The 14,630-nt window shown below is 40.2% G+C and overlaps 1 protein-coding gene across 3 annotated transcripts; it reads left to right on the top strand.

Moving 5' to 3' along the window:
* Positions 1–36: 36 nt before the first annotated feature.
* exoc3 (exocyst complex component 3) lies at positions 37–14,487 on the top strand. Of its 3 annotated transcripts, none has more exons than XM_084368327.1 (16): positions 37–143; positions 1,400–1,604; positions 2,931–3,150; positions 3,333–3,505; positions 5,040–5,252; positions 6,437–6,615; positions 6,930–7,046; positions 8,193–8,310; positions 9,216–9,341; positions 10,136–10,236; positions 10,554–10,664; positions 11,163–11,304; positions 11,398–11,520; positions 11,743–11,904; positions 11,997–12,118; positions 14,091–14,487. In XM_084368327.1, exons 2-16 carry the CDS (start codon positions 1,461–1,463, stop codon positions 14,293–14,295), a joined length of 2,256 nt encoding a protein of 751 aa, XP_084224453.1. In that variant the 5' UTR covers positions 37–143; positions 1,400–1,460; the 3' UTR covers positions 14,296–14,487. The 3 variants fall into 3 exon arrangements, with proteins under 3 accessions (XP_084224453.1, XP_084224454.1, XP_084224452.1); XM_084368328.1 differs by having other exon boundaries at positions 63–148; XM_084368326.1 differs by having other exon boundaries at positions 106–244.
* The last annotated feature ends 143 nt before the right edge of the window (positions 14,488–14,630 follow it).

The raw sequence follows: 14,630 nt of genomic DNA, 5'->3' as shown, positions 1-14,630 counted from the left end.
TACAAGCTGCGCCACCTTACCGCCCCTCCCCAAGGTGGCGGTAATGCACCAATAAGTTGGAGGCCAACCGTCGTAAAACAAGAAGAAGAAGAAGCGGAAGCAGCTAACGCAGCAGCTGGTGCTGGGCGGAGCCCAAGAAGGAAGTAAGGTTGGACCACAACAACACAGATCCGTCAGAAATATTAATGTTATATTCATAGAAATGCATTTCTTCTCCTTCACGTTTATCCCTTAAGTGCCTAAGGTAAGAACGCTTGCTGGGTTCGTATAGGAGCTTGTTTCCAAAGCGTTGACAAAGTGTTAGCCCTTTGCTCTCCGTTGATAGCTTAGCTTATGCTATTCAAATTAGTGAGCTGGTAGATTTCAGTTGACTTGCAGGCTGCTAATGTTTTTTTTGACATGTTAACGTATATGTCGTGGTGAATAGCTTGTCCGGCTGCTATAAACCAACTGTCAACAACTGAGCCAACATAAGGTCAGCTCGTTAGCTGTCTGTACTTCATCACACTACAACCTAGTTGCTAACGTTAACTGGCTCGATACTGCATTGACACTAGTGAGGCCATTTAGCGTCAGCTAACGATGTTTGACAGCTGACTTGCTCGGAGTAAGTCTAAGACAGTTTGAGTCATAGCTGTGCTTTTATGCGGCCCTGGTCACATATTGTGCAGGGTTCCATTTTAACTGGAGAAAGGAGTGTCATGTGGATTTGTTGTGACAGGAACTAACGTCAGACATCCTCTTCATCTTCAGAATAAACTAAATACTGAGATTTCCACATTTCTTGCAATTGCCCTGATGCTCATTATCTAAACTGCTGACTGCTGTGTGTGTGTGGGCCCTCTGCTCTGTTAGCTCACCGCTAAGTGGCTCAACAGAGCTGTTGTAAACCACTGAAATGCGGAATCTAATGATCAGCCACTGGTGTGAATGTACCTATCCTTTTTCCTGCTTCCTTTTTCCTTTTTCTTCTTCTTTTTTTAAATCGAAAACAGCTTTCTGATATGGATTGTTGTCGTGCCACACTGTCTCAGTAGAAAGGACTGTAACCTTGTAACACCTATGTTGCAATGTGATAGCAAACTGAAATTGTCAGAGTAAAGTTAATATTTAGTATTTGCTTTAAACATGCACCAGATCAATTGATTGTTTTTTGTTCTTATTGGTTTGACAGTCTCAATTCAAGAAAGAGAAAGAAATATTTTGAACCAATGTCCTTTTCAGTCGTCAATGCATCAAAAATTGTGTGTCACCCTGTAAAAGTTCATTTGAACAAAAAGTTATGTCTCAGCATTCACCAGAATATTTCCGTATGTGTTGGATGTGCAGGAGGTTTACAAGTGTAACATCATTCAGCTCAGAGACAGACTTGTGACGGTTTGTATTTTTTTTCTTTCAGCTCAAGAGTGTTTGCATAAAGCCTTTGGATACGCCTGGTACTTATACAGCAGAGCAACATTATGGAGGAGACGAGTCGGGAGGCGGTTGCCACGGCAGTGCAGCGTGTGGCAGGGATGCTGCAGCGATCGGACCAGCTGGACAAAGTGGAGCAGTACAGAAGAAGAGAGGCCCGCAAAAAGGCCTCTGTAGAGGCTAGGCTGAAGGTGACGTGTTAGCAGACATTACAGTATAGCTCAGTTCAAACTCTTTCAGTTTACACATCTATTCTCTTACTGTTCTATTCAGCAACAACTGTAAAGTGTCAGAAAAATCCATTTAAATGTCAGCAGTCCAAACCCCAAAGATAATCAGTTTAATGATAAAAGAAATGTAGAAATGCAGCTATTCTTCACCAATCATCAGAAGCTATTTTTGATTGATAAATGATCTGTAATGATTATCATCATGGTGGTTGATTCATTCAAGTAAAAAGAAAAAAAAAATGTAACATGGGGTATGACTAAGGGAAAAAAATTCCATGGATCGATTTAGACACTACATGCACGATCACATGTAATAAGCACGGTGTGCCTTGCTCACCGGCACAGCTGATGGAGGATACAGGAGCGTCTCGTAACATCAAGGCTGAACAGTTTCCGTGTCATCCAAATATTGCCAATAACTAAACGTATATAGATAAATACATATATTGAAAAAAGGAAGATGTAACAATTTCCAAAATTCATAACATCTTTTTGTCTTACGGCTTGCTGCACACAAGGGGGGCATGCAGCTGCATTAAGGGGGCGGTCTAACCGTAATCTAACAGCACCATAACTTATATTCATTACAGAAAAAAATATGACTAATTAATTTAATCTGATGATTCACTTTATATAAATATGTTGGAGAGCTTCTGCAAATGCAGTGGTTACGTTGTTTCCTGAAGTGTTTTTTATCTTTATTATTATAAAATGTTCACAATTATTTTATGAATGTTACTTTAACAGATGCAAGAAATAACCTAACAGGAAGTCATAGTCTTTCACTCACTGTGGTTCAGGATTTTCTTTCATGAATGAAAAACCGCAAAGGCCCCCCACCCCCCTCTTATTTTTTTATTTTACAAGTCACACCCTGTGTATAACGATACTTATATGAGCTTTTCCTCTGGCTCTGGCAGTTGTAATGTTTTTAGTGATTAGCAATTTGTCATGCTGATGGGTGATCCACTCAATTTCACTTCTGTTCCCCTTAAATCCTTCAGATATTCAGGTTCTATGCACAAATCTGTAACACTTTTAAATGTTAAAACAGTATGTTTTTGTTCCTAATGTGGCTTGAATTTGAGACTACAGGAATTTGTTTAACACATTTATTTTTTTCTTGGCGTCACAGTGTAATTGTCCTTTCATCAGATGGGAATCACTGGATTCCAGATATGTCAGCCTTTGGTGCAAACTAATGTCATTTGTAAACATCTGTTATTGTTTGGGTGGAGATCCCTACCTAATAATATCGGTCCCTTGATGGGACCTGATTTCCTCCAGGCAGCCATCCAGTCCCAGCTGGATGGCGTTCGCACTGGACTAACCCAGCTGCACAGTGCCCTGCTGGACGTCAAAGACATCCAGAGCTCACTGGCTGATGTGAGTAAGGACTGGAGGCAGAGCATCAACACCATCGAGAACCTGAAAGATGTAAAGGATGCAGTAGTCCAACACAGTCAGCTGGCCTCCGCTGTGGAAAACCTTAAAAACATTTTCTCTGGTAAGATCAGTTGGAAGACGTACTGTCACTACAGCAACAGACAGGTTTTAGACAGCAAGCTGTCCATTAAGTTAAACTCAGTCTTATCTAATGGGAAGGAAAAGCTCTGACTGTTTTGACTGTATTTCACATGAGGTTTTCTCCTGCTTACTCTTGCTCTCGGTACTCTGTGTGTCTTATAGTACCAGAGATCGTGGCAGATACGCAGCAGCTGATCGAGCAGGCAGAGCTGCTGCAGGCTCACAGGAAGCTGATGGAGCTGGAGTGTTCCCGTGATGATCTCATGTATGAGCAGTACCGCATGGACAGCAAGAACACAAGTGACATGAACCTCATCTCCATCTACTTTGAAGATGTAAGTTCAAGTGGTGAAGAGTTGTGACATCAACATCTTTTGGGATGAACCAAACTGACCTTTATCTTAGCCCAGATACACATTCTGATTCACACACCTAAACTCCGGGTATTGTCCAATGAGTTCACTGATCTGACACCACTGCTGTTAATGTCTTATTTCATTTCAAGTGTGTTTTCGGCTTGTGGAAATTTACCAAATAGTGTCATCTATACCTCAACAGCAGAGAGAACCAGACCTTTATTTGGAACAAAGTTATGTAAGATACAGGCCTTATTCTTCATTTCTCATCTTCCCTGTAATGATAATAATAATGATAATAATAATAATAATAATAATAATAATAATAAAAATAATAATAAAAATAATGATGATAATAATAATAATAATAATAATAATAATGATAATAATAATAATAATAATACAAATAATAATAATAAAAATAATGATAATAATAATAATGATGATAATAATAATAATAATAAAATAATAATAATAATAATGATAATAATAATAATAATAAACATAATAATAATAATAATAATAATAATAATAATGTAACATTTCCTGTGTTCTGTGTGTTGTTACTTTGATAAACTATAATCAGTGCATATTCCCACAGCACTTATTGTATCAGTGAAACAAGGTAGTAATGTCATACGAAAGCACTCAGTCCCCAGTCAGTTCTGTTTTTGCACATTTGGAATCACTGCTACCGTCAACAATTCAACAACTGTTTCATATTTCCAGTCTTTCAGTGGCTCTCTGGGAAAAATCTGACTTTTAATATGAAACAATTGTGCAGAGAAGTGCAGAAGTTTCTTTGATGATAACTAAACAAAGTAGACATGATTAGTTAATTAGTGAATGAAAACTGTGTTAGTGTTTTCAGCAGAGTGGTGAATATGACATGACATATACCTTTATGCTTACAGGCACTTCCCTCATCACTTCTTCTGGCACAGCATGTAATATTGCTCCAGAAGGTTTATGAAATTGCGTAGTTACGATAAATTCACCTTGGTTAATGTTTCTCTCATTTGTGTGACTGTGGTACATTATGAGCAGCTTATTTGTGGTTTGACACCATTTCTCCTTTTGTGCTTCACAAAACACATTTTTAGCCATAACTCAAGTATTTATTTGGTAATGATGACAAAAAATTCACACAAATGTGTAATAGGATGAATGATGAAATGATGACATTTTATATTCAAAAATCATAATGTTCTACAAAAACACTTTTCTGGCTATTATTCAGTGCCATAACTCAGGAACAGAAGGGGAGATTATGGCCATATTTCACATTTGGTTGGATCCTGAATTGGTGACACTAACATAATAGACTAATAAAACAGTTTAAACCGATCTCCTCCTTCTGAGAATATCAATTTTTTGGTAAAGAATGAGTCTCATTGTTATTTATCTTCTACCTCTCTGGCGGACAATACAGATGTATTCTATCAAAGACAATTTTAGTTATTATGTAACCACAAAAGTCATAGCTTTAAGGCTTCTTCTTTTTCCCTTCCAGGTTCAGGGGTTGTCTGATGAGCTGGCTAAACAGTTGTGGATGGTACTGCAGAGGTCCATGTTAACGGTCCGTCGTGACCCCACCATGCTGGTGTCTGTGGTTCGTATCATTGAGCGAGAAGAGAAGATAGATCGGCGAATGGTCGACCGTAAGAAGCAGACTGGGTTCATCCCACCTGGGCGACCCAAACGGTGGAAGGACAAGATGTTTGAGGTAAGAGGAGTGATGACGGTCCAGAGTAATACTCTGAAATACTTAGAGAGAGGAAGCACATAGGCTTACTTCAGGCACACTTGCACTGAGCTCAAGGATGTTGTTAAAAAGGACGTACTGTTTATGTGGTTAATTATGGAATATCAGAGTAAAAATAACAAAGGAGAAAAAACACAGACCTGTTTCCACCTTCACTGGGTCTTCCTCAGGGCATTCCTGGAAAGAGTCAAACTGAGTGAATGATTACTAATATAGTAGTCAGGGGGCAGAACTACACAAGCACAGCACAGGAAAAATATGTGAAAATAAAATTCATAATCACAAATCCATAATCACAGTGGTAGTTATATCATCAAGTAAACAAAACTTGTCAGTATATCAAACGATAAGAGAATGAAATCAGTAATACAGAAAAGGTCTGAAGTCTATTTCTTCATTCAAACCCAGATATATCAAGGCACCTTCTGCTATGAACGAGACCCTTCCCTTAAAGATAGACTTACTCAAAGTTATCTTCCTGCTAGGAGTGGAGCCCACTGGCTCAAGAGACATGTTGGGGCTTTTAAGTGCATGAAAACTACCTGTAATCATTGTTTGAATATCATACAACAGAAAGTTGTTTCCAGTCACGCCCTGTGGAAGACCCAGTGAAGGTCGAACCCGGCCGGTGTTTTTTCTCCTTTGGGATTTTTACTCTCGTAGGTCTTAATTAACTGAAGGCTTTTTAACGACATCCTTTTCATAAATATATAACGTGTGCCTGAAGTAAGTCTATGTGCTTCCTCGCTCTTCAAGAGCACCTCGCATTCACCTGCAGTTTACTTATTCACATCTGAGAGCATCTGATGTTGTGTGTGTCCTCTTGCTAATACATCTGATTGTTCTTGCTGGTATTTTATCGTTGTGAAGCTGTGAAACTGTGATTTCTCCTCAGACTATAGTCAGACCGTCCAGATCTGTAATGATTGCATCACTAATGAAATTGCCAACACTTAAATGCTGAAATGTAATGACATTTTGCGGGACATTATAGAATTCATGGTGAGATTTAATTTGATGTGCTGTGGGACAGACAAAGTTTTAGTCGCCCTTATCTCAGTAGGAGGTGGTCTGGTTAACCACACAGTCTCAGCCCCTGAGCTCATCAGCGTTTTCTCACAGTCTTTGATCTGCTTCTGTTGTAGGTGTTGGAGGCCACAGTGAGCACCCGCATTGAAGGCACCCAGTCAGTGACGAGAGAGGCTGATAAAATGTGGCTGGTTCGTCTTCTAGAAATAACCAGAAAATATGTTCTGGACGACCTCATTGTTGTCAAGAACCTCATGGTGCAGTGCTTCCCCCCACACTACAACACTTTCAACAGGTAACACAAATCCGGCTGTCAAACACAAGGTTGAGTTTTTGGCCCCCCTATTGTCTTTCCTTATTCAAGCACCTCTGATGTACTGTACATGTGTACAGTTGAATGTTGGAAACATTTAAAATGGATATGAAAGCAACATTCTCATTGTCAAGTCTCAAAGTGTGCCACCAGAATAATGTATTCAAGTCTTGTGAACTTTTATATTATCAACTGATGAGAATCTGCTAAAAGTCAAAGTGTTTAATGCCACTATAATTTAACACATTCAGACAAGTGTTTGCTTCCATCTATCTATGGGTGTGTGTGTGTTTCAGGTTTTTCGGTCTGTACCACACTGCTGTGTCCACTCGTGTCACTGAACTGGCCTCTGAGGACTTGGAGGCTAATGAGATTGTATCCCTGCTAACCTGGGTCCTCAACACGTATAAGAGGTACGCACAGAAACAAGCTCTGTCTGTAATGTTGTGTTCACTGTGGGACGTTTATCATTCGAAAGATGGACACAAGCTGCTGATGGTAATTTGGGGTTGTGTATACAGTATGTAGCCTGTTTTGCAGCAGCCAAAATGAATCAGGTGAATCTCACTTAAACAAGCTTATTTTCCATGTCACCTCCCCCTCAATCATTTGTGATGATGAGACCGTGTAGTCATTTCTTTTGTGCTGTCTCAACGTTGACCTCTGTAGGGTATTAGAGAAACCCTTTAAACCCTCATAATAGTGATACATTCATCGAAATTAATTCTCATTTCCAAAGTAACCTTTAAACTACCCCCAAGTTTTTCACGGTATACGGTATTACCACCAGCTGATTGCTAATCACATTGTTGGGCTTTTAGGGAGCTGCAGTATTTTGAGCTGCATCTCTTGGATAAAAGGTGCAATACAAATACAGATTGGGCTTGTATTATTATTATTATTATTATTATTATTATTATTACTATTATTATTTTCAGACAAGGACAAAACTATGATACATGTTCTGCAGCATCAGCAGTGATGCTGCAGAGTGAGTGCTTCTACATATTCTCTTGGACAGGTTCTTTATTCGACAAATTACATTATTTACAAAAAGTCATCACTTTTATAGCATCTTCAAACACACATACAGAAATGCTGCAGGACGCACACTTATTATATACATCCGCACTGTTCCCTGTTTTTCTGGGGCGTTCGTTATGACGAACGGAACACACAAGGGGAAAAAACAGAAAGGGAACTCACCTCCTGGCAATGTGAATAGAGTCAGTTTCCAAGTTTTAGCAGGTTTACTCACGTTTTTAAAAAACCTGCATGTACACGCTAATTTTGGTGTGAAAGAGGTATAACAAACAGCTACTTTAACACGTTGTTAAACTGACTACTCAGATTGTATTTGCCATCCACACTACCATTCCTTCTGGCATTACCACAGGAGCCCCATTAAGAAATGTTTTTAGTTTGATTTACCTGCAGCATGTAGAGTCTAAACTGCAGTCTGTTGTTTATGTTGTGGCAAAACTTGTTCAGATGCAATTAGGGCTGCAACTAATGATTTTTTAATTGTTGATTAACCTGTCGATTATTTTCTCTTTCAGTGTGGAGATGATGGGCCATCCAGAGCTCCTTTCAGAGTGCGACATCAACCAACTGGAATCTTTGCTGCCTCAGGATGTGGTGGACGACCTGCTCAGCAAATATGTCAAGACCTTTACAGTGAGCACACTAACAGGAACACTAATGGATGCCCCATTCAATTTAACTAGCCTGTAGTCTTGATACACATTACACCTGCCTTAATCTCATTTGGACCAGCTGGGGGAATCCCCACATAATCAAAGTGTGGGCACTGCACTGACAATAGACCTGCTCCTCCTGCTCCAGCCAGTCACAGTAACTTGGGGAAATGCTTCATTTTAACCATTGTGTTTTCAAGGTTAGGAATATGCTTGAATTGTGCACTCCAGGTTCACTTTGCCTTCTGTGAGGAGGAAACTGAATTTCTCTAGATAGACAGTGAAGAACACATTAATGGCATCTGTCTACAAGGCACAGACACAGGATTTTCCCTCCTATTTTCTGTTCATATTGAGTTGAGATGCATCAATAGGACCACACTGCAGTGCCACGTCAAGGTAAAAGAGAAGAGAAAGAGAAAAAAAGTGTCATAAGAAGTACTTTACGCACGTGATAAATGAGAGAAGGGCAGAATCCTCTGACATAACAAACATATTCCTTAGTTGGATTCCTTAGTTACAAAATCCCAGTGATGCACCATGGAGCATTCCTCCTGCTGGCTGCTGACAGCGCTGTCAGCAGGGCATGCTGAAGTCATTTTGGTGTCCTGGGTGAGATTAGGACTTGGTGCCCCCAAATTGCAGCTTCTCTCATCATATTTATATTTATTAGGCATTAGTGAATAGGTATAAACCTCCTCTCCCAGCCTTGCTCCTTCCTCTGCACAGGCCTGCTACATGTCCAAAAGTATAAGAAACATGCCATCAGAAAAAATGTGCCAAACTGTTAATATGACTAAAAGTTAACCAAGTTACAGTGGCAGAGAAACGATGCTTTTGCTAAGTGTGGAGCCGGACTCTCTGCCTGACTTTCCGTGTCTTCAGTCTAATATAACAGGCTGGCTGCGGAAGGCCCTGGAAACTGACAAGAAGGACTGGCAGAAAGAAACAGAGCCTGAGGCTGACCAAGACGGATACTACCAGACCACACTGCCTGCCATCGTCTTTCAGGTAACACATACACACACATACACACACATACACACACAGCCACTTCAGATATTCGATGAAATATTCCACCTGACCCTGAATAGGAATAAGCAGATAAAGAGAATAAAGAGTGGGCTGGAGGCGCAGCTTTCAGGAAGGACCCCTGACCACATTCAGAGGCTTTTTCCTGAAGGTGTGCCAGAATTAAAGAATTATGTGCCTAATTAAAGTGTACAGCCTTTTTACCAGATTTGGCACTTGGCTCTCACCAGATTGTCTCATCAGAACAGACAATTATTTCCCCGGCCTACTGTGTATGTTGTGTGGCCAACTGATATTTCCTTCAGGAGCTGGTTGAGACAAAACCAAAGCTAAAAGGAAAATAGATATTGGACTGACATTTATTAGGTGGCCAGAGAAACAACTCTACATGTGTGATAATGTTGCTCTGTGTCTGCTGGTTGTGTAAATAGTCATGTTCCTTACATGTAGCCATGTCAGCTTTACAGCTGAAACAATGAATCGATTAATCAATTAGTTGTCAACTATTAAATTAATCACCACCTAAGTTTTAGTTGTGATGGTACACAATATGGTCTGAGCTCATGTTAATAAGCTACAGTATTTGTCTATTTCAATTTGAATACTTTTGCATACATTTAGCCTTTGTGACTTCTGGTATACTGAAATAAGTGAAGCGTTGTGGATACTCCCCAAAGCCACTGTATGATTGCTTCCTGATGCTAATAATGAAAACAATGTATTGTAGACCACAGTACTCATCTCACGTGTTTATCTTACTGTGTCTTCATCAGATGTTTGAGCAGAACCTGCAGGTTGCAGCACAAATTGATGGGGAATTCCGAGAACAAGTTCTGAAGCTGTGCCTCAAACAGATGAACACATTCCTTATCAGGTAACTTTTTTCATACTTTCTCACTTTCTGACTTTCTTTTTGATATGATAAAAGTCTCTTGAACCTATCCTTCAGATCTGTGGGATCATTTCAGCTCGTATACCACAAGTCAATGAAGAAGAATGTCAGAATCTTTTTGAAGTTAACAAAATAATAATACCTGGGTACAGTCATACCATGAGTTCTGATGTCCAAACGTAGAAGAGTTCCCCTTTTATATATGGGTTATATGCAAACAGAAACCAAGAGAACGAACTACTGCAATATTTCTGACAATCACTGTGTAAACCTAACATGTGTGTTGTTGTTGTGTATAGGTACAGAGAGGAGGCAATGGTCTACAAAGAAGAGCACCTGAGGGACAGACAGCTTCCTCAGTGTTATGTACAGTACATGATAGCCATCATTAACAACTGCCAGACATTCAAGTAAGATTTGATTTTTTTTGACCTCCTCGTAATCCAGAGCTGAGAGGACAGCTGCTTCAACAACACTTGTTGTACAGGTCATTTGTTTGTCTAGCAAAGACAAACTATTGTTGCAGTTTACTAGCAAAGATATCTGCGGAATTTTACACTCACACACAAACGAGGAAATGTCATTGATTTAAATGGTGAACATGACAGGGCCCTGAATAGATGCCTGCGGTATACCTTAAGTTACTGACAGAAATTCAGATTTGACCATTCCTACCTTCACACACTGATATCAGTTTGGTAAATGGCTACCAAACCAGCCAAGTTTTGTAAAAACAATGATTTGTCGACTGTATCAGAGGCTTATAAATGTGGAGGCACAATTTTTCATTATGTAAGAACATGCAATGTGAAAAGCATTAAAGACATAAAATAGTGCAGAACTTATTTATTATTGAACATTTTTGGGTTCTGTATTCATATTGATGACTCATCCAACGCATTCCTCAGAGAATCCATCAACAGTCTGAAGAGGAAGTACTCTCAGTCGTCAGAGCCCACTGACAGTGATGCTGCCATAGAGAGGACGCTCAATGAGGTGGCCAAGGAGGGATGTCAGTTCCTATTGGACGAAGTCTTCCTCGACCTTGAAGTAAGAAGGGCCCTAATTGGACTGAACTATATTTACTCTGTGTTGAAGTGCCAATGCATTTAAACGCTTTGACTTTGACATTTTATTGAGCAGCATCACCTGAATGAGCTGCTGACCAGGAAGTGGCTGACCGGCTCTCACGCTGTGGACACCATCTGTGTGACAGTGGAGGACTATTTCAATGACTTCAACAAGATCAAGAAGCCCTTCAATCAGGTAGGATGAAAGCAGAACACCATAATCATAGCAGGGTGTCACCAAAAATCCTTAATTCGTTTGTATGACAGCTAAGGGAAAGGTTGGTCATTGGGTCTGACTGTAGTTGTGGAACAAGTTTCACATTCTCTCAGCTCCATAGCTGTTGGGGGAGCTATGAGCCCTGTGGGTACCAGAGACTGTTAATATGACCTCATAACATGTTAGCTGCTGTGCGTGCAGGAGATGACCAGCGAGGCCTTACGCAGGGTGGTGGTGGAGTACATCAAAGCAGTAATGCAGAAGAGGATCACCTTTAAAAACGCTGATGAGAGGAGGGAGGGAGCAGAGAGGATGATCAAAGAGGCTGATCAGTTCAAGTTCCTCTTCAGGAAACTGGCTGCTGTGAGTTCACATATGATGGCATCTCTGTACTACAGAAAAACCCTCCTGAGGTTGGACGGGCACAGCTAACTTTGGTTGCTTGTTGCGTGTAGGGTGAAGACACAGACCGGCTCTGTGGTGCCATCGCTGCCATTGCTGAGGTGTTCAAGCTGACTGACCCCACGCTGCTGTTTCTGGAGGTCACCACTCTGGTGTCCAAATATCCTGACATCAGGTACACACACACTTTGACAGCCGTTTCACCTGGCAGCAGTTGACTCTTATTAATCATAATGTTTCGTCATTTATATTATCATCAACACCTGTTCTCACTCACAAAATAAAATCTGTTCTGGTTTGGCAGTAAACACACTGACTTGAGGCTCACTCACACTAGGCCACTGCAGTAGTCAATGTTACCATTGGCACACTAACTCTTTCCACTAGTAGTACTGGTGCTTCTTTCTGAACATCTTGAGCACCAGCACAAAGTGTAAGAGCACCATTTAAATTGTCATGCAGTGTATTTTGTCTGTCCTATCCGTGTAACGTATATAAAATACGTATACGTATAAAATCCTTGGTAATTATCAGACCATTTACAGAAATAACAATGTCCTGTTGTTTAAAGGAAAACAATCACAAAGTACAGTGGAACTTTAAGAGGAACTCATTTTCTGTGACTTTATAGGGGGGCAACTACTAAAGCCAGATATTCTGAAAAACCACCAATTGATAATTTAGTATAAACGTGTTTAAATGGTGTTTAAACTATAGTGTTTTCCCCTGTCTTACTTGGATATATAAAGCCCTATTCGCCCGGGGCTAGTATTACCTGGGGACCTCTAGTAATTTGTGATAATTGCAGAGGTCATGTCCATAATTTGTAAAGATTTTACCCTAAATTTCCCACCATATTTTGCTCAACACAGTGGTCATGTGATAATATGAGGGGTCTGTGATTTGGGCCGTATTTGAATTAACATCTGTTTTCTGTCAGACAGCAGAAGAGGATGTGCTTTGTTTAATATCAGTTCATTATTACATGTAATAATCTACTTTTAGATTCCTTGTGATATGGACTCTATCACACAAGAACATAAAGGTGTTTCACAGGAATTGTCTCACTGAATCCAAGTAACAGACATCAGGGATAGACAGACCGCAGGAGGGAGTTCAGAGGTTAACTGCTATTACCATGTATATCAAGGAAGGGGATCAGATGTTCGTCGTAAATTTTATTTATTTTTTTGGGTAATTTTTTCAATTATTGCTGTGGTGGCCATGGAAAAATATTCCCAGCGGAAACACTACCGTTGGTGTTTCACATGATATAAGATGATTATATGACTTAAAATTATTGAACAAGATGCTGAGCAGGCACAGGGTTTACACTTGCAACAGCTGCCTCATTTGAAGATGAACTTCAACATTACTAGCGTGTGTTAGCTTTGAATTGTCCAGGTGCTGCACTGCCCTCGCAGTTGACTTCCGCTTTTGTTGTTGTCAACATCGAGTTATTAATTAACACTCAGAAAATTGATTTTTGACATCTGTTAATCAGTTCTGAATCATAGGAGATAGGAATCGAGATTCTTAGAATTTTATTTTTACCCACCATCACTAAAATGCTTGGTTAGCTTCAGGAAAACATGGTTTGGGTTGAAATAAACCCTTTCACAAAGTTAAACAGCTCATTGAGAGGATAACTACTCCCATGTGTGTATTTTTCTGGTCTATTACCCCAAGTTGCAAAGCTATGCCATTACATAACAGGGGTTGGTCAGTTTCAGTTATGGTCCTAGATCAGCATTAAATAGGATGTTGCAGGAACAACAACATGCTGATATCAGATCGTGCAGCAGACTGTACCGTGTGCTGCCTCTAGTATTGGACTCTTGGTCTAGAATCTGCCTTGGCCTCTCTTAGGCATTAACATTGTTTCTTTGAGGCATTTCATTCATTCCTTTGTCCCAGTAAGCCATTCGAGTGGTCGGGCATGCACATTACCCGAGCCCTGTACTGGCACACCTCAATGGAATGCATGTATTAAAAAGTGCAACTGATTACACAGGATCCTGAAAGTATTTTGCATGAGTTTCTACATGAATGTTATAATCTGGGTGATCGGGAGGCAATTGCGCAGCATGTTGATGCCACATTGGCTAAGTGTTGCTGAGGTTTGTTTATCTTTGTGCTCTCCATAGAGAGGAGCACATCCAGGCGTTGCTGGCAGTGCGCGGTGATGCCAGCAGGGAAATGCGCCAGATGATCATCGGGACTCTCAGTGAGAACAAAGTCTCCTACTCTGGTGTGACACAGCCCATCTTCAAAGATATCACTGTGCCCACCATGACCATGACCACCATGACCACCATGACCTCCATGGCTACTGCAAAGCTGCTCAAATAAAGCCAATCACTATGACACTGTTTCCACCTTCAGCACCTTCAGAAATGAACATATTCAGACCCTTGATTTATTTTTAATTGTTCAGTGCAGCTTGCTATGTTTCATTGTCCCTGCCCTTTATTGACTGTTTGTATTGTCATTCTGATCACATGTCAACTTCCACATAATAATAAAATTATAGTTGTAAAAACAGACTGTTGTATGACTACTAATAAGTGATTGACGCATCACAGCATTTAGGCTGCTTTTTCTTCACCTCTTCTCTTCTTCTTTTTACTTTTTTCTCCTCATCCAGCTGCTTTTCCTCCACTACTGTACTTTGAATTGTGTGCAGA

Source organism: Pagrus pagrus (genome assembly GCF_965226575.1).
Source record: "Pagrus pagrus genome assembly, chromosome: 12".
Classification (NCBI taxonomy): domain Eukaryota; kingdom Metazoa; phylum Chordata; class Actinopteri; order Spariformes; family Sparidae; genus Pagrus; species Pagrus pagrus.
The sequence above is the reverse complement of the archived record's forward strand: the minus strand, read 5'-3'. Positions and strand labels throughout refer to the sequence as shown.